At 42.8% G+C, this 18,548-nt stretch overlaps 1 protein-coding gene across 1 annotated transcript in view; it reads left to right on the top strand.

The window, feature by feature from the left end:
• LOC306784210 (dolichyl-diphosphooligosaccharide--protein glycosyltransferase subunit TUSC3-like) overlaps positions 1-15,668 on the top strand; it is a 49,586-nt gene extending 33,918 nt beyond the window's left edge. The window contains exons 7-10 of the mRNA XM_079278081.1: positions 5,547-5,610; positions 8,161-8,235; positions 12,902-12,992; positions 14,357-15,668. Of these exons, the coding sequence (XP_079134207.1) occupies positions 5,547-5,610; positions 8,161-8,235; positions 12,902-12,992; positions 14,357-14,372 (246 nt within the window). The 3' untranslated portion in view covers positions 14,373-15,668. The remainder of the gene's footprint in view (positions 1-5,546; positions 5,611-8,160; positions 8,236-12,901; positions 12,993-14,356) is intronic.
• Positions 15,669-18,548: the final 2,880 nt, after the last annotated feature.

Consider the following 18,548-nt stretch of genomic DNA (forward strand, 5'->3'; position numbering starts at 1 on the left):
ATAAACAAGGCTTTTTAATGTCACTGTATTCAAATGAGGCCATGAACACAGACACGCTCACATCTTTGTTCTTGTATTAGAAATAATGTCAACACTTCTATTCCCGAGATCTTGATCTGAGAGCTAATGAAACAAATACGAAGGTAAATTATCCTCGGGGGAGGTAAAGGTCTCGACATATTTTAGATTTCTAACGTTGCTATTTCGATTTTTGACTGAGCTAACCTCTTACCATTTGTTTTCTTGAGACCCTCTGGAGGAATAATCTCATGACTAAGTTTACATTTTGCATCGACCTTTTCTTTCAGTTATTCAGTGCGTTCAGCGTATTATACCCCAGGAGGTGGTAAATAAAAAGGTGGATAGAATAGTAATTGTTTTCACAATTGCCTTGGACAACCTGCATTAAACATGCTTTTAAGGAAATTAATGAGTTTCCCCTGGAATGCAGTGTGTTTGTACTGTGATTTATGTTGGAAATTCATAGCATAGTAGTTAATGGTAGCCTTAATAAGTGGTCAAATGTATAAATGACCATTACTTTCCGAACGCATTTCTTTTATTTACCAGTTGGTCAGATTCCTTCGCGCATACGAAAGATTCCCTGTTTCTTTAACGACCAAAAGACTTGATGTTTTCAGCTCATTCACAGAGATGGGTCTCTTTAAAACACTAATCCATCAGATTAATTGGACCGGTAGCAGATTCAATTTGTACCAGACAGCTCCACAGCATGAACCTGCCTGAATTTATGAAGGTGAGCCGGAGTGAGGCTGTTTAACATTGGAAAGAAAGAAGTATATGGCAGCATGCTGTGTTTTAAAACTACATCACAAATGGAGACGTGTAACAGCATTGAATAGTAGTGAGAGTGTCAAAGACAGACTAAATTCTTCTGCTGGGGACTGAGGAAGCAGTTTGCCCATTGGCAACTTTAGTAAACTATTTTCATTATAAAAAAGTACGAAATATATCCACCACTTCTGCGTTACTCTGTACGAACACACAACAAACACTTTCCCGAAAGGCAGCAAGCTTTTATGCTGTGAAATTGAAGATCCAAAATACGGTTTGCATTTTCCTCCTTCCATCTGGATGATGACGTCAAATGTGCATTAGAATGGTGGATTCTACACACAACTCTCTCTGTTGCTGTTTGTAGCTGACTGGGAACCGGCAGGCGGGTCTTCCTGCTCCGGCCTTTCAGTTGCACCTGCAACAGTGTGACTGACACCGTGTTTGACCCTTTATATTACATTACAGTCATTTAGCAGACGCTTTTATCCAAAGCGACTGACAAGTCAGATTCTATCACATTCATACACCGTAGGCACAGCTACGGGAGCAAGTTTGGGGTTAAGTGTCTTGCTCAAGGGGACATCGACATGCGACTACCGGAGCCCGAGCCGGGGATCGAACCACCAACCCTCTGATTGAAGGATGGCCCTGCTCTCTCCACAGTTAGCCACAGTTCTATCATTTGCCTTAAACAGCCGTTAAAGTGTCAAACACAGCTGTTTTGTAGTTGTACATCAGTAAAGGTTCTCTTTTTGATTCTCCAAATAAACCTCATTTGTCTCAGTCCATTGTAATTCAAATACATATAAAATAGATGGTTTGTGGCATAATGTCCGGCTGTATTCAGCACCAAAGCACATTTTAAAGTGTCTCCGTTGGTCTGTGTAGGTAACCTGTGTGTTCTGGAGTGTGACTTTTGTGTTCCATTCATCTCCATGTTAGCTTAACGATCTGTGGCTGCTTTTTACTTCCAGACCGCCATGATGTCTTCCAACTTTCTAATGAGCACACACTTCTTTCACAAAGACACATTCTCCCTAAATAGTCTCATTCACAAACACGCATTTACTTACTGGTTTTCTGTATACAAAGCTCCATACACTGAAACACACACACACACACACACACACACACACACACACACACACACACACACACACACTCTCAGCTCTGCACACTAATGAATAGAGCTCCTGCATTCTAATCCATCAGATTAATTGGAAGTGCCTGGCCATGGATTGAGGAATCTTTCATCCCCCCCAAACACTGCTGGTGCTCACAGCCTCTACCTGCAGTTTGTGTTTATATAGCATGCAGAAAGCAGTGTCTTGAAAAAAAAGTATAAAGTTATGTTTGCTCAGTTTTAGTAATGAAAAAAAAATCCACCCTTGGATACTGATGCAGTTGTCTCTTATTCATCTGTATTCTTTTTCCAAGCTTTTTTCAGGAGTTATGTGACTTCCCTCATCTAATCATATTCTACTTGATTTAGCATTTTTTTCCCCAGAATGACTGTTCAACGATCTCCTGAAAAGGGGACTGAGCTTGTCTCATCTAATATTCACCTTTTGTCGTGTGGCACAGCTGTGACAAGTACTTCTTTCATTGCTCTGTATTCACATCTTTTTCCCCCCGCACAGTTATTGAACATTATACAAAGACACCCTTGCACTTTGAATCTTGGATAACATCATTGATCCATTTTGACAAGAAACTAGTGCGGCTGCTTTGCAGATGTAGACTTTTAATACAAAATATAAATCAACTCATAAATTAGGATTAATGACGAAGCAATAAACATCTTTTAAATATATACAGTAGTTTATTAGCCCCATCTTTACCAGCTGCAACATTAAAATGATGAACACATCCTTTGAGTTCTGCATAATGAGTATCGGAAATAGAAGCGGAGATGTAGCTGTTGACTTGGGCGTTTCTCAGACTTTGACTACCTCTGTAAAGTCTAAAGGTTGGATTTATTGCACAGTTGTGTTTGAGTGCACTGGATGTGGCTCGATATACTTTATAAACTGGCTACTAATTGAATATAGCCTCAGATAAAGCTAGAAAGGGCTCTCGCTTTAAATGCTGTCCTGGTATGTAAAGGAGGACTTAATATTTATATTCTTCAACAGACGAGGCACTCGTAATGCACCACTACTCCTCATACACAGGCATTTGTGTCTACACAGTGACCAAGTCCCTAAATTGTATGTGGATGCTATGTAGGAACGTTATGCCAGCAAGCCAAAACACAACATGTTTCTTTGCTTCTTTCCACATTGATTTAAGGCCTTTTCAACATCGCTAGCCTCAACACAGTTGAATTGAAACCTACAATTCTTGCTCTCTGTTATTTCCTTATCGGTTCACAATGGGTAGACTCGGTACCAACTAGGCTCTACCTCAGGTTGTTCACCTTATTGCTGTCTTGAAATAGTTTCAAGCAACGCATGCAGTTGCACTTCCAGTTTTTCACGTCGTGAAAAGGAACGCAAAAAGCAATCTCTCACCAACTTCAGGAAAGTGCAACGCAACCCAAACAAACTTTTGTTCATTGTGTTAATACAGGAGCTTTGGTTTGTCAGTCAAGAATGAAAGCATCTCGATAACCATTCCAAATCCTCCTTAATGCAGAGCAACAGTTTTGTGTCGAAGACAAAAGGATCTGTTGCAGCATTGAGCCTTTTGTCGCCTTTATGTCTGCTTTCAAGTGCAAAGATTCTTCATTTATCTCCACTGAAGCAAGAATAAGCCGTCCACCCTTTACTCCGCCTCCTTTGTCATCCTCCATTCATCTTCTCATCCTTATTCCTGTCTGATAGGGAAAGAAATGAACACTGGGGCAGTCGAGTGGAAAAACAGACCCGAGATGTGCCGTAAACCTAGACGCTAATAATCTGCTGGGATTCAACAATGTGAAACACACCGAAAGACTTCCTTCCTCTCGCTCTGCTATTCGTCTCATTTCCACAAGACTTCCTTTCTCTCTCTCTCTCTCTCCCTCTCCCTCTCTCTGCTTTTCTCCCATCACACACAAATGGATGCCACACACGCATTGGGCCTCTGACGTCCTATCAGAGATGCTTGCTTGTGCAGGCGTTGAGCTTTGGCCGTTGTGCGGGAGACTTTCTTCAAAGGTAGAGACAATGGGTACTGACTGGAACAGAGATCCATGCAGAGCAAATTGACACCTCAATGGGACGCGTCAGACTGGCTGGCTAGTTGGAATATATTTACATACAAATACTTTGTTACAGTCCAGCATCAAGGGTTAATGTAAATGTATGTGCTGTGGTTGCATCATTAGTCCCTGCAAATCATAAAGAAATGAAGAGGTTTAAGAGCTCTGTGGTAGTAAAATAGGGGGAGAAAAGAAAAGGTAAAATACCAAAAGTTTTGGATTTGTAGTGGATAGGATCATAGAGATAGAGGGGCTTCATTTCCCTGTGATTTATCCGCACACATTATTCGCATTTGGTCTGAAAATTCCATATGATGGCGTATCTGTACACTCATACAGCAGGTCTGGAAACAAATGATCTTAAATCACTTGTTCGTGCCAACGGAAATTGTTGGTACTCCTTTCTTCCTCCACTTTTGCTTCGTTGGCGTCTGCCCTCAGACCGGCTCGTATTACTGAACACCCGCACTCTTGACAATTGGCGACCAATCGACAAATGACAAATGCCAACCTGTGAGCGCGGCGTCACTGACTCCCGCTGAATGAGCGTGACTCTCCATATGAATAGAAATCTGTATACATTATGTTTCACGCTGTCCCTTTTTTCCGGAACAAAGCAGCGGTTATGAGATCTCTTTGGCTGACTTTGTCTGCGTTTGTTTTTGTTTTTCTCTGAAAGATTTCGAAGCAGCATTAATGCTGGACAGACGCATAACGCAAATGGTTGTAAAGTACCTGCAGGTTTAACAGTGGGAGTCTCCATTTAGAGGTTGGGCAGTGGATGGGGGTTGAAATAATAGTCGATATGTGAGTGTTCCTGTAAGATTAGATTGACCTCTTTGCCCACTCAGTGAAAAGGCAGCACCTCTACTACACCTACGCACTACAGGGGAGAAATCTCTATGACTCACAATACCAAAGCACGCACTCTTAAAGTGACGTGCACGCACACACGGATGACATATTCAAATATGTGAGAAAACCATGTGTGGTTCTGTCAAACACACTCTCACACACACACTCACACACACACACACACAAAAGAATCTTGTTGCACTGCTGAATACAAGACATATCCTTGGAGCAAAAAGTACTGGCCACTAGATCTTCAGTGTACATTAAAGCAAAAGATGGGAACAAGCCAGGAGGTGGATGCCGTTTTGGCAACAACAAAGTCCAGGTTTACATATATTGGGGACAGTTATTACACTCAAAATATAAAGGGGCCAGGTTCATAAGTCACAGTATGGGAGGTTACTCTTTCTGTAACCTAATATTCAAGCAAGAGCTTTTTCAAAAAAGGTTATGACTTTTTTTTTTATTGAATATTTTCCAAATCCCTTTTCTCTCCTCACTGTTTCCAACTTCCCTGTTCGATGTTGCCTACTGCACAATACGATTCTTCACCATTCAGCTCGCCGTTTCCTTACCGGATTGTTCTTTATTTCTTTAATTCAGAAATTTGACTGAGGGTGTAACCCAGTGTGACTTATTTTCAGTTGAAACGAAGAGTGTTAATCTGATATGTCTGTCTCTCTTTCCCCTTTCTTTCTCTCCTCCACAGAGTTATATTCACGGCAGCAGTCAGGCTCAGTTTGTGGCTGAGTCTCACATCATCTTTCTTCTGAGTATCCTTTCCCCCAACGCGTTTGTGTTTCAACGTTTCATGTGTTGACATAAAATGAAACACGGTGCGGCAAAATGCCAATCATCCCGAGCAGTTTAACTGTCTGACAGCTCATCGCGGCACCAAATTCCTTTAATTCTCCATCTGCTGATTCACACCACATTGGAAGCCACCGTATATGTGTATATGTGTCTGAGCACACGATTGCTTTGTCATCTGTGTGCGTTCTCAGGGAGGCTGCCTGCTGCACTGAACAAACAGGCAATCCAAAGACCAGGGATTGTCCTCTTTTAACGTGTGTCTGTGTGCTTTTGGCAGGGCAAATGTTTCTGTTCTCTGTTTGTCTTCTTCTCTGTCTGCTTGTATACCTGTGTGTTCTTGCACTGGTGCTTCTGTATCTGTGTGGGTAATGATACCGTTCATTCCTAGCTGTTGTGTTTGCCCCCCGTGGGAAATAGCGGGTCCAAGGTTGCACCTGCTGCAGAGCAATATTTGCTCTGTCCACGCCAACACGGTTTATTTTATTTTGTTGTTGTTGTTTTTGGGCCCATCTGATTACATCTAAATGAAACACACATTCACACCTGCTGTAACGCTAACACGCCTACGCATGTTGTCTGTGCAGGTTGTTTAAACACATTTTATGACTGTTTCCCCGTGGATGTAACCTTGTAAAATTCCTCATACAGAGGAACACACACACACACTCGGGTACACGTGAAGTTGCATATCTATAACATTTCAGGATGAAATAGAAACAGATGAATGTATTTCCCTCATTCTGACTGTTGTTACCATATGACCTCCCCACAAAAGTCCGATGGGACAGGATCAATGAAGTGTGTCAACCCAACACAAAGCATTGCGGTTCAGGCTGCCATGGCCACTGATTAGGTGAAGACACACAGGTGTGGCTTCTCTCTCAGGATGTCGCTGTCCTCTCAGCCTCTGAGCGTACGTGTGAAGTATCTTCACAATGGAAGCTGCTCTCTGTGACTTGCAGGTCTTCAAATATTCCGTGTCAACAAACTAGATTTTATTTCTTGCAAATCATTTTTTGCTTCGTGCCAATTTGGTATCCCGATGATACCTCTGACTCGGAGCCGTTTCAATGAAGTGAAGTGGAAGCACCTGGTTGGGATTGTGTTGGCAAGGAAAACTAGTATCAAAGCTTTTGGAGCTTTTTGTTTTGGTCATGTGCACATCAGCCAGTCCTGTCCCAAAATGATACCAATCTCAAATATTCCAGTTTGACTTTAATCAGCCTCGCAGGACAACGGATATTTTATTCTAATGATATGCACGTGGATGTAGTGTGACTATTTCCCAGAGTGATTAGTGTGCAAAGCTTCCTGCAAGCACCCGGGCCGCCGTACACATCGCTGTCTGTGGAGATATCTCTTGTGTTTCCGTCATATCATGTCTTTCGCATACAAGCCGACGCCTGATTTCCGCTCTGTATCTTCCCATGTGGCAGCTTTTGTGTGCGCACCTCTTCAGGATTTCTTCAGTCATAATGATTGGTGTGCAGCGCACACGCTGAAGAAAGGAATCTGTAATTATAAGCCACCTGAGGCTGTGCTTTGCAGTGATTGTAGACAAAGCGTTGAAGTGTTGAATGCAGCACTGCCTGATTCTGTAAAAAAAAAAGATATCTTCATAAAAACAAATGTCACACTTTCAACAGGTCAAACTTAAACAGCTAAATACTACAAGTGCATCGAGCGATGATCGTACGACGCACACGGTGTCTCAATGGGCTTTACAGTGTAGCCCCACCAAGCTCAGCATAAAGAAAATAGAAGAAAACCTTGTAGAGGGAATATGTTCTCCACCTCTCCACGGCCAGCTTTGTCTGCAACAGTCACTGCAGATGGGAAGTTTTCCTCTTTACAAACTGTAGTGCTCACAATTTATACTACATCAGAGCATCAGGGCCATGTTTGCAGAGTTGACTTGACATCACCACACTGTGTGGGTTTAAAAAGAAGAAGAAGAAGAATTGTTTTTTCTTCCAATAGTTAGGTTGTACCGCTGCTGATTTGTGTTGCCAGATGTTGCCTCGTGATCTCGTGCCCTCTCACAAAACGCTTTGTGATTCATTCAACAAAACACATGTTCTCCTTTTTTATAAAGCTGTATTGGGAATAACAGGGAAAGGGCCAGTGACCTATGAACCAAGTCTCTCCTGATTACACTGTGGTCGTCTATCACAGCATACAATGTAATGCAGTACACCATCAACGTTTGCAGTTTAATGAACTCCTCTCTGACGACGTCTCAACCAAACATGATGCTTGTGAGCTTCAATTGAAACGTGTTTATTGTAAGCCTATTGTCTGGACTCCTTTGATTAGTTTATATGAACTCGGTGCCGTCATGCAGCGACTGATGTTCTGGCTAATCTGTTTCAGTGCGCCCATGCACATATGCGCGTATCTGTGTGGGAATATGTGTGTCCAGCACACTTCTTCCTGGGTCAGTGTGTACTTCCAGCTTCTCCCACTCCCGTATGCTAGTGTGTTGTTTCCTTGACGACCTTGTGTCCCAGATGCTGCAATCACCATGGGGATGGTGCTGCTAAATGAGGCTGCCACCTCCAAGGGAGATGTTGGCAAGAGGAGAAGTGAGTAGTACTTTTTGTTTCCCGTTTCAAGCTTAAGTTCTGAGTGAAGCAATTCTCAGCAATGTTACTGGTGTGTGTGTGTGTGTCATTGATGTTACTGCCACCTTGTAACTAACAGGTAGGTGATTTATCCTCGCAACACCCAAAGTGTATTCATCAAAATCCATGTTTAGAGAGGTGTAGCACTGGTGTTTGAGAGGTTAACATTCTTGTATTAGAAACACAGATCCTGTCAAACATGAATTCTTATTTTGTATCTTGTTATTATAACAGAAAAACTCGGGCTGTCGATCGATGGACAAACATGAACTAATTAACCGCTTTTGTTCTCCTTAAGACTGAAGCGTGTAATGGGCAATCACATGTAAAATCATGGAATGAATGTAGAATCAACTCAAAAGAAATATATTTAAATTCAAATACTATTTTTTGACAGCATCATTTTAACTTAGAACACAGATTCCAGCCAGCTTGAAAGGCTTTTTTCTTATATGCACTAACAAACTATAATAATACAAACCAAGCCTATTAAAGGCCATTCAAAATAGATATCAGATAAGAATGCTACATTTCTTCAAGGCACTGATACAAATAATAATTAACAACAACAAAAAAAAGTGTTGCACCTGCCTGTTGAATTTCGAAATAGGCCACAATATTCCATGCAGATATGAAAAAAAAAACCAAGGAAATATTTCTGCACCTAAGTGAGTCACATTTTAGTCATACCTCACATTTAAATAGTGTTCTTCTTATTAAAGGAAAGAGATTCTAAAACATTTACCAAGGCTGCGCTTCAGCTCAACCAGGAAAAAGTGATTTGTGTGACTGTTACCACACATTACTCTGGAATGAATATACTAAATACGAATCATCTCAGCAGGTGGAGGACCACCAGAGTAGAGGCAGCAGATCAGCTCTTCTGAGTCCACATACCACACATGCCAGAGCAGGTGGAAGATACATATATATATACAGTATATGATCAATGTGGCTGATACATCCCTGGATGACCACATTACCTGAAGTCAAATGCACTTTTGTAAAGGTCTCGTTAAATGCCTTAAAATCCCACTTGTGTTCATGCACAATTAAAGAGCAGATATTTCTGAAACTGTTAAGTGTCATGACTTTAAAATACTTCATGTGGGACCGTCGACATGCGCTGCCATTTACAGGCAACCCTGAGTGCTGAGCATGCAACCCAGTTCATTGTTAGAAATAGGCCACTTTACCACACTAATGGCATTCATGCTTTCAACCGTTTTCCTTTGCTGCCCAAGCATAGATTCTGCATAATCTCTAGATTATGAAGAGGGGAGTTAGATATTAGATGGCCCGTAATGATAATTACCTCAAACACAGAGACACTGTTACACACAATTGGATTTTAATTAGACTGGGTGTGATGAAAAGAGGAACTCCAGAAGCCTTTCAATGCCTCTGTGAGGCCGCAAATTTATGCGTGCGCACAAAAAAAAAAATCTGAAGGCAAGATTAATAACTTTTTGTTCTACTTTACCCATGAGTTCTCCTTGAGATGTTAAAGCTTGGCAATTAAAATGATAATGACTTTATAACTACCTCAAGACTTGTTTCTCAGTATCGGGCCAAAAAAAAAGAAAGGAACACTTCCATACCTCCTCACACTGACTGATTGTCACCTGTGTTAGGGTGACATATCACGTGTACATCGAAGACGACTCGTTTATCAACTCTCTTGTCAGCTCAATCGTTTCCAACAGGTCTCTCTCTCTCCTTTTCCCTTTTCATCCAATTATCCTCCGTCTCCATCTGCCTCTTGCCCCGTCCTTCCCTTCTCTTTTTATCGGCAGTATTTTTCTTATTGTATCAACTACTTTGATTTATTCACCTCTTGTGTTTGTGCAATTTCCACCTGCTACTTTAAATAAACTGAAGCGAAGACATCACGCAGATCATATTTTACCGCAGCACATGCATACTGATGCCAACAGAAAGCGGTTACGTAAAGCACACGCGACATCCAGACAAGAAGTTATCTGCTGCTTCCACGGGCATCTGTCCAAGAAATCACAGCGCACACGCGGCTTCTCAGCCAAGGGAGTTACTGGACTAGTCAATGGAGTTACAAAATCACGACATATGCAATATCAGTGGAAGAGGGTGATAGACGGAAGGAAGGTGAAAGGGAATAGGAGCGAAATATCAAGGAGGGAGAGGACGGAACGGGAAGGATGAATTAAAGAGTCGGGGGGGGGGGGAAAGGGGAGATGGGTCTGTGAAGGAACACAATGCAGTAGATGCTACTTTAAAGCAAGGCCACAGCTCAATATCTACCATATCTGCCGGGTGAAATGCCAACGTGCTGCGTAGCACAAAAGTTAGTACCAAATGTCAAGGCAACGTAAAACAGGGGGTGTCAAGAGAGCTGATGCTTTGGTACCAAGTCGATGTCAAAAATGTGATGGTACTCGTTTCTATACAGTACCGCTAATGTCCGGAGGTTGCATTGAGGTACATTATGAGGCATTCAAGCTGTATTAAGTAAAAGTGTCTTTAATAGAGCGAGCTAAAGGGGGGAAATCAGTTTTCACAGCCTGCACATGTAGATGTGCCTCACTTCAATGTGCAGTATGTGTGATACTCGTGTGTTTGTTTGTCTGGTTGGAACATTAAAGAGACATGTTACCAGGAACTTGAGTCCATTAAAACATGAATCTACAAGCCCTGGTTCACTTGTAATTGGGTAGTGTGGACATTAATAATCCAAACAAAAGAAGCAGCCGGCTTTTCTGTCGCAGTTTAGCATAAAAGATAATTGTGGGTGGTCGTAACCAGAGGCTGAGTCAGTTCATGTCTCTTGAAGCCAGTTGCTAACCACAGAATGAACTGAAGAGCCATTTAGCGTCCTAATATCTGCTCATATGTGTCCTCCTAATGAGCTAGGCTTAACTTAATATGTTTATTGGCTCCCCCGTGCTGGGGAAAGGTACGTTCATTTCTACCGTGCCAATATATCATGATTTGAATTGAGTCACAAGACGGATTACCACCTTTGTCACTGAGGGAAATCATTGGGCTTAAACAACTTGTCATTTGGCCAATGTCATAAATCACTTTCATTAGCGTGCTTAGCGTGCTTAGCGTGCGCGTGTGTGTGTGTGTCTGTGTCATTATCCACGGAAGCATACTAAGATACCTCTCAGTCATAACTGATGAGCTATGGGAAATACATCCCGCTACGCTTACTGAAGACACACAGACGTCCTGTCGCTCACGTCCTCGCAGGCACGTATGTAGATGTGGCAGCTCGGGGAGCGCGGGGCCATAGGGGCTCTCCCTGGAGACGCACTCTGACACATGCAGTGGTCTCAATCAAGTCACTCGGTCAATGTCTCACATACACACACAGGTTGGTGATACAATAGTTTTCAGGACGTTGTCTTGAATAAGTCATCAGTGTAACCTGTATTGAACCCCAGATCTGTCCTCTCACCTATCAACATTTTCAATTCAAAGTCAAAAATGGCAAAAAATGCTTTTAGCAATTTACCCTCTTGGCTGATGCCCTTTGATCCTCACAAGAATAGAAGGAAAATAAAGCACACACACACACACGCTGATTGCTAAGTGGGCCTCCTGTGTATTTGAGAGTGTAAGTGTGTGTGTGCCGGTTGTAGATGCATTAGGACTTGAATGTTATGTCAATTGCTGCCCCTCTCTCAAACACAATACAGCCGCTGAGGTGTGTGTGTGTGTGTGTGCAATGATTCCTATGTGGGATTGTAAATGTATGATTTGTCTATAAAGTGAAAGGAAGAAAGTAGAACAGTCATGTTGGAACTGACACTGAGCAGGGAGAGCAAATGTAGTCTCATACACACATCCAAAACAGGTCACAGGACAACACACACACACACACACACACAGACGACGTAAACCATTGTAGCCCCAAATATGAATGACGGCCCATACACACAAAGTTAAACTGAGAATCTGTGATACACTTCCAAGCCAAATCTTTTGTTCTGAAGCTTTTTGCTCTCTCTCATCCTTACACACACACACACACACACACACACACACACACACACACACACACACACACACACACACACAGACACAGAGCGAGAACCGGCACATATCTCACTATTTAGTCTCCAGGAGAGGTCCTCATCCTAATCCCTGATTAACAATATCAGTCGGTGGTGACAGTTTAATTTAACACAGTCCCTCTCAAGGATTAGCCGCTACATGAGGGTGTGTGTGCACACACACACACACTCATGCACCGACACACACACACTCACAATTCCCCTGCAGATTAAAGATCATGCTTATGTATATTTCACTTCAGCATAGCCACTGAGGAAATAAGATGATACTAGTTGCAAACACAATTTCCTGCAGCACAGCAGGGTTGATGATGAGAACGAGGCAGTGGCACATACATGTAATGGATTGTTTAAATAAAGTAAATATTTAATAAGGTTGTGTCCTGATAAAGAGCCCCGGGTAATGTTTGAGACGTCCCTTCTGTCAGCATTATAGCAAATGTCAAATATAAATGTTTTCATCATTTGGCTGTGTGTATGTAGGCCTGTGTCGGTGCTTACGTGTGTGTGTGTGTGTGTGTGTGTGTGTGTGTGTGTGTGTGTGTGTGTGTGTGTGTGTGTCTTTCCAGTCATCTGCCTGGTTGGCCTTGGCCTGGTGGTGTTTTTCTTCAGCTTCCTGCTCTCCATCTTCAGGTCCAAGTACCATGGATACCCCTACAGGTAACTATAGCAACTGTACAGTAGCATGCTGGACAGATGCTCGCGCACAAGTTTCATCCAACTTACTCAACAGTTATTCAAACACGATATACAATGAATCTTAAAAATCACTGAAAGTTTACGTAAAATCGCTACAAAGTTATTGCAGACACGGTGAAAAAAAAATAATCCAGGCCAAAAGCGGATCCATCCATTCCCATTATTGCATCGATCCTCAGACAGCTGTTCGATTGGAAACACTCCCTTCAAAAATGTACAGGCCACAGCGCCGAGGTTCCTCCTCCGAAGACCAATCCGCCAGCTAAGAACCTTCAGTCTGGTGTTGTTGCGGTGCGCTCGATACATACATTCACGTGTCTTCTCTTCTTTAGCCTGATTACTAGAACTCATGGAACTATCATGGGTGTTTCTCTGCAGGGCATCACACAGCCAATGTGTTTCAGCTGAGCGAGCCAGAACAGCAGCAATTTGGTCCCACTTTGAGCTAAAGGTCGCCACTCCATAAAAAAAATAAAAAAGATTTAATGTGTGACAGAAACCACTCCTCAGAGTCTGAGGTCCAATTCATCGCTTCTGGTGCAGCCGTGGGATATTACAGCACAAACGCAAGAACAACCTCCAGTTGCAGGAAGTCGCCTCTGCAGCTGGAGGGGATTCGTGTTGTCGGGGGCACTTCACCGGGGCAGATCATTTATGGGGGGGGGGGGGGGGGGGCTTTGAGGGGGGGGCATTGTGCCAGCTCAGTGGAGGGGCTTAACGTCCGGTGATTGCTGTCTCGTGCCCTTTGATGGAACGTTCAGGTGTGGTATAAAACTGGTCATGCTTTATGTCACAGGTGCACATTAACTGAATGTTTTCCTAATTCTACCGGCTGTGATTCCTGCTGCTCATTAATCAATTCAACTATACAGAAGACAGATTTGTAGAGCAGTAAAGTTGTGGATGGCTCCTATAATGAGAATACAGCTTGAGAGGAACCGTTTGATGCATTTTTAATGACTACAAATCAGGCCAGTGTGGTGTTGGTTGTTTTATGCGAGACATAGAAACATTTCTGTTCAGCAACAATAAAATAAACAAGAAAAAAAAATCTGTCCGTATCAGTGTCTTCAGCGCGCTTTTGAGCTCTTTTGCCTGATTAAATGCCTCCAGGAACAGTTTGAACCTTCAGTATCTACCAAGAAATTCACCAACAGCCTCATGGTTTTCACTTTGTTGCAGCCTCTGCTAAAAAGGTGTTGTGCAACACAAGCCACGACTAAAAACCTGCTATTGTTTTCATCCCTTTGTGTCTTCTCTCCCTATCGTCTTCCTTGTTTCTCTGCTGTCCTCCTCACTCCCTGTAATCCTCCTCTGTCTCTCAGCTTCCTTATTAAGTGACAGAACAGACAGAAGAGGAGGTCAGCGGATGGCCGAGAAGCGATGGGTTAGAAGAAGAGGAGTCGACGAGATACTTGAAGAGGAGGAGGAGGAGGAGGAGGCGTCAATATTGAGTCTAGAGTGCATGGTGGAGTTTCTTTTTTTGTGTGTTGTTTTTTATCGACTCCTATCATAAACTCTACTAGTTGAATAGAAAATAAATTATTCTTTCTTACACTGGAAAATAAACGTGTATGGCATGTCTCTGTATTTTTGTCTTTTTTTTTTATGGTCCCCTTTTTGGTGATTTGAATATTCTGTGTGGCTATATATACCTGTGACTGTGCTCTGCTGTTTTTAATCCGTTGTATTGCATATTATTTATAAAAAGTGTGTCGCAGGTGACGGCAGAGACACCTGAAGTCAAACACACAGAGAGCAGAGTGGGTGTTGAGAGGACGGGAAGTGAAGCAGCAGGTCAGGGAGATGGTTTACGTGGTGACACTTGAACACGGCGGCAGAGAGCTAAAGTTTATTCATTACTTAGTCGGAAAGCTTCTTAACTACGTGTAAAATCTCAACTAATTCAATCTTCCCAGGTCACATAAATGCAGCTTTCGAACATAAAGATGCTAATCCTCAGCTGGTAAATTGCTGCTGGAGCTCAGTCGGACTCAGATTCACGGTGCGACCAGTTTTAAATTAATAAGGCTAAAATATTCATGTGTAGATTTATAGTATACACATATGGAATCAATCCAATCAGGTAACGCAGGTCTTGGGCTTTTCTCTCATAGACTGCATGTTTACACCCTTTGGACTCTGGTGTGTGTGTGTGTGTGTGTGTGTGTATTTTATTTTGTATGTATCTAAAAAGTGATCGTTGTGTGTCTCTAAAGCCTCTTGGATGAGTTATTATTCAAAGACAAATCGTCAAAATTGACCAACATGAGACCTAAAATGTGAGTGTTAAAGAAGAGCTCTGCGTTCAGTCTCACACAGTTCACTTCTTGCTGTATTGAATAAACATTCACTTTCTCCCCACACTTGCAAGGATCTTAAACCACTAATGTGAAATAGCATTACGTGAAGCGAGTTTACAGGAGGCCGGCTGCGAGCGCTGCAACTTTTTCTTTGCTGGCTGTGAGAAGCTAAGGTCATTTAGAGATTACATACATTTGTAATTCTTTCACTGGTGGACTGCCCGCTGAAACAGTGAGTGGGCTGCAGCATTGAAACCATTTATGTAACCCTTCTATGCGTGGGCAGACAGCGGAATGGTGCCGCACATAGACCAGTTTTGACGAGTGTAATAAAAAGATTCCCTCTTAGACTTCCCATTCTTGTCTATTTTTTGCTTCGTATCGTTGGGAGACCGAACCGTTGTGTGCACGCTGATCTTACCAGAACACAAGCTGATCTTGTAATCAGCAATATACTGAATATAATTACAGTCAAGATGGCTGCTGGCTTGTTGAATCGCGTGTTGGAATCTGACACGACATGCAGGCAATGGAAGGGACTCAAAGGTTGCAAAGAACGCCTTCCTATTTTCTGTAGAGAGTTACTTTAATAAGAAGGACTACTGTCAGCAAAACAGTAATGCGTATCGCCGCTGTGTAAGAGATGAGAGGTAATTACACCTGCTCTCTTTATGCTTGTAAAGAATGTACTTTCTTCAAGTGAGTAACAGTACACAGTCGCAGTAATAACCAACTTCAGCTCATCGATTGGCCCGGGGTGAGACCATTTTTTTGTTTTGTTACAAGGGCCGAGATGTGGTATCATCGTCGGCGCTAGGAATAGAATTTCCCATCTGTTTGCCCTGAACTGTTGACCTTTTATGGTTGTGGAGGAAATAAGCAGAACAAATGTATTGGCAAATGAAGCAAAATCAATGTGTATATTAGACAGAGGGCGGCTGTAGTACAAAAGACAAAGTGACTTTTAGAATAATCTCTCCACTGCCTCAAGAGGCGACACAAAAATCAGCCGTACATCTTGTAAAATGAGTGCATGTTCATTAAAGGTTTGAAATAGACTGCTTGTCACTTCTAATGTACAATCTGTTCCCCTTTTTAGTCTGCGAATTGCTTTACAGTTGTATGAATCTGGTTTGATTAAAAGATTACTTCAGTGTTTGTTGAACCTGCACCCTATTATCCCATTGTTTTGTGTGTCTAACTGACTGTTAAACTCATTCCGGTCCAGTATTGAGCAGGAGCGCTGTAGACTGTGGCCACTCTCGGGCTGCAATGGAATCTATTGGGGTGAGCCGCGGCGCCGCCATTAACGTTCCACCAAAACGGCTGTTTTTTGCCATGACAGGCTCTGATTGTTTTATTTCTGTGTCGGGTCTTTCGCATAATGTGGTCAGACACCGAAAATAACAGTCTGAGCCCGTCAGTGGCAAAAACAAGCACTTTTATTTGCTGTTGCATTCCATTGACCCGGCTTACTTGCCCTCAGTACCCGTTTTAAAGCGGCCGGCTACAGCGTTCTCCCTCAGTACTGGGCCAGTTGTTGCCCCATTAGTCACTTAAGAGTCCATGTTGAAAAATACAGAAGTAACCTTTAAGTCAGATATAACCCTTGAAATTGAATGTACTTCCTCATCTTTTGGGGTCCCATAAACCGCTGTTGTATCGGTAAAATCCAAACATTGCAAATCCATATTTTTCTCCACTAAATGTTATTTACCTGTTGTGTAGGTATGTATTGAAGTGAGACCACTTCCCTTTGCCGTAAACTGAGCTTGCAGATTTGATGACGGTGGCGTAACTTATGTTTGCAGTGATTTAGACCCAGCAGAGATCACACTCCCTTCTAGACTTCCTCTGGAAAACTAAAATAAAAACAAATAGGCTTTCAGAATAAAAGAAGCTTATGTTCACAAGAGAAAGAACCTTTCAAAGATGCACTAGTACTGTGTGTCTCGTTGTTATTCTTCTTTTGTAACAGCTCATGTTTATTTCCATCGGAAGAAAACAAATCTAAGAAGCGCAATTGGCATTTGGATGGTGACAGCAGGACTGGCATTTGTTGTGGGGTCATGGTGGCCATATTTTACAGATAGCAATTCAGAGACGGCTGCAACTTTTCCAGGAGCGTCTTCGTCCTTTCTGATGTCCTGATAAAGAGCTTCTTCTTGACAGTCTGACTTACGCACCAGCCAACAAACAAGCGCTTCTTGCCCTCTCTGGCCTTTTTTGTTCTGTTTTCAAACCCTGTGCTTCCATCTTCGTTCGAAACTTTGCAGTGTCACGGCACTTATTCACTGCTTCATCACTGTAACGGGCAGTATGCATCGGTGTGTGCATTTGGGCATTTAGCGACCTTTACAGGTGCTCCAACCCGGCGCCTATTCGGAGCACTGCCATTCATGAACTGTTGAAAATAAGCGTTGATGAACTTTCCAAAATGTCTTACAGTTTTATTGAACTTTTCAATTCCCATTCAGCTTCTCCAACTTGACATCTCACCGTTAATCTGTTGAATGAATCACAGCTACTGGTGCGTTGTTCCTCAGCAGTGGTGCTGCAACCCGACGTCTGGTCTGATTCCACTGAAGGGTCTGGTGTTCCCGTCTTACCTGACCTCTGTGGCGTCCTGCTGAGCCGCGACGGACCCTGAAGAAACTCGTCTGCTGTCTGTCTGTTGAGGGCATGATACCACCTCGCTGTGGACCAAACCCCCCCCCCCCATCATGCAGTCCACAAACATTTCCTCCAGACACCACAGCTACAGCAATTATCCTCAGAGTGCTGCTTCAGTCGTTGCTGTTTTGTTGCATCACTGCCTTGTCTTTGCGTGCGCACATTTGGGCTGGCATGTGTGTGTACGTGTGTTCGTGGATCAAAGTGTGCGCATGTGTCTGCGACAACATGCATGTTTTTTTTATTGGTTGTGTGTGTGTGTGTGTGTGTGTGTGATTTTAGAGGAAACAGTTGTGTAAGATAGGAGAGAATAAGACAACACGGTCACGTCTCTGTGTCCCTCTTGAACGACTTAAAAAGGAGAGATCACGTCTCTCTATCCTTTTCTCTCCTCTGATGATGCTGCCTGGCTGCCTCTGTACAGCAGATCTATTCTCGACATATGTGGACGATGTCTGCAGTGGCACAAAGTGAAAGAAAATGTGACGCAAGGCCCTAGAAAGTCCTCACGGACCTTAAAACAAATGAACAACTGTGTTCC

The sequence above is a fragment of the Melanostigma gelatinosum genome (genome assembly GCF_949748355.1).
Source record: "Melanostigma gelatinosum genome assembly, chromosome: 11".
NCBI lineage: Eukaryota > Metazoa > Chordata > Actinopteri > Perciformes > Zoarcidae > Melanostigma > Melanostigma gelatinosum.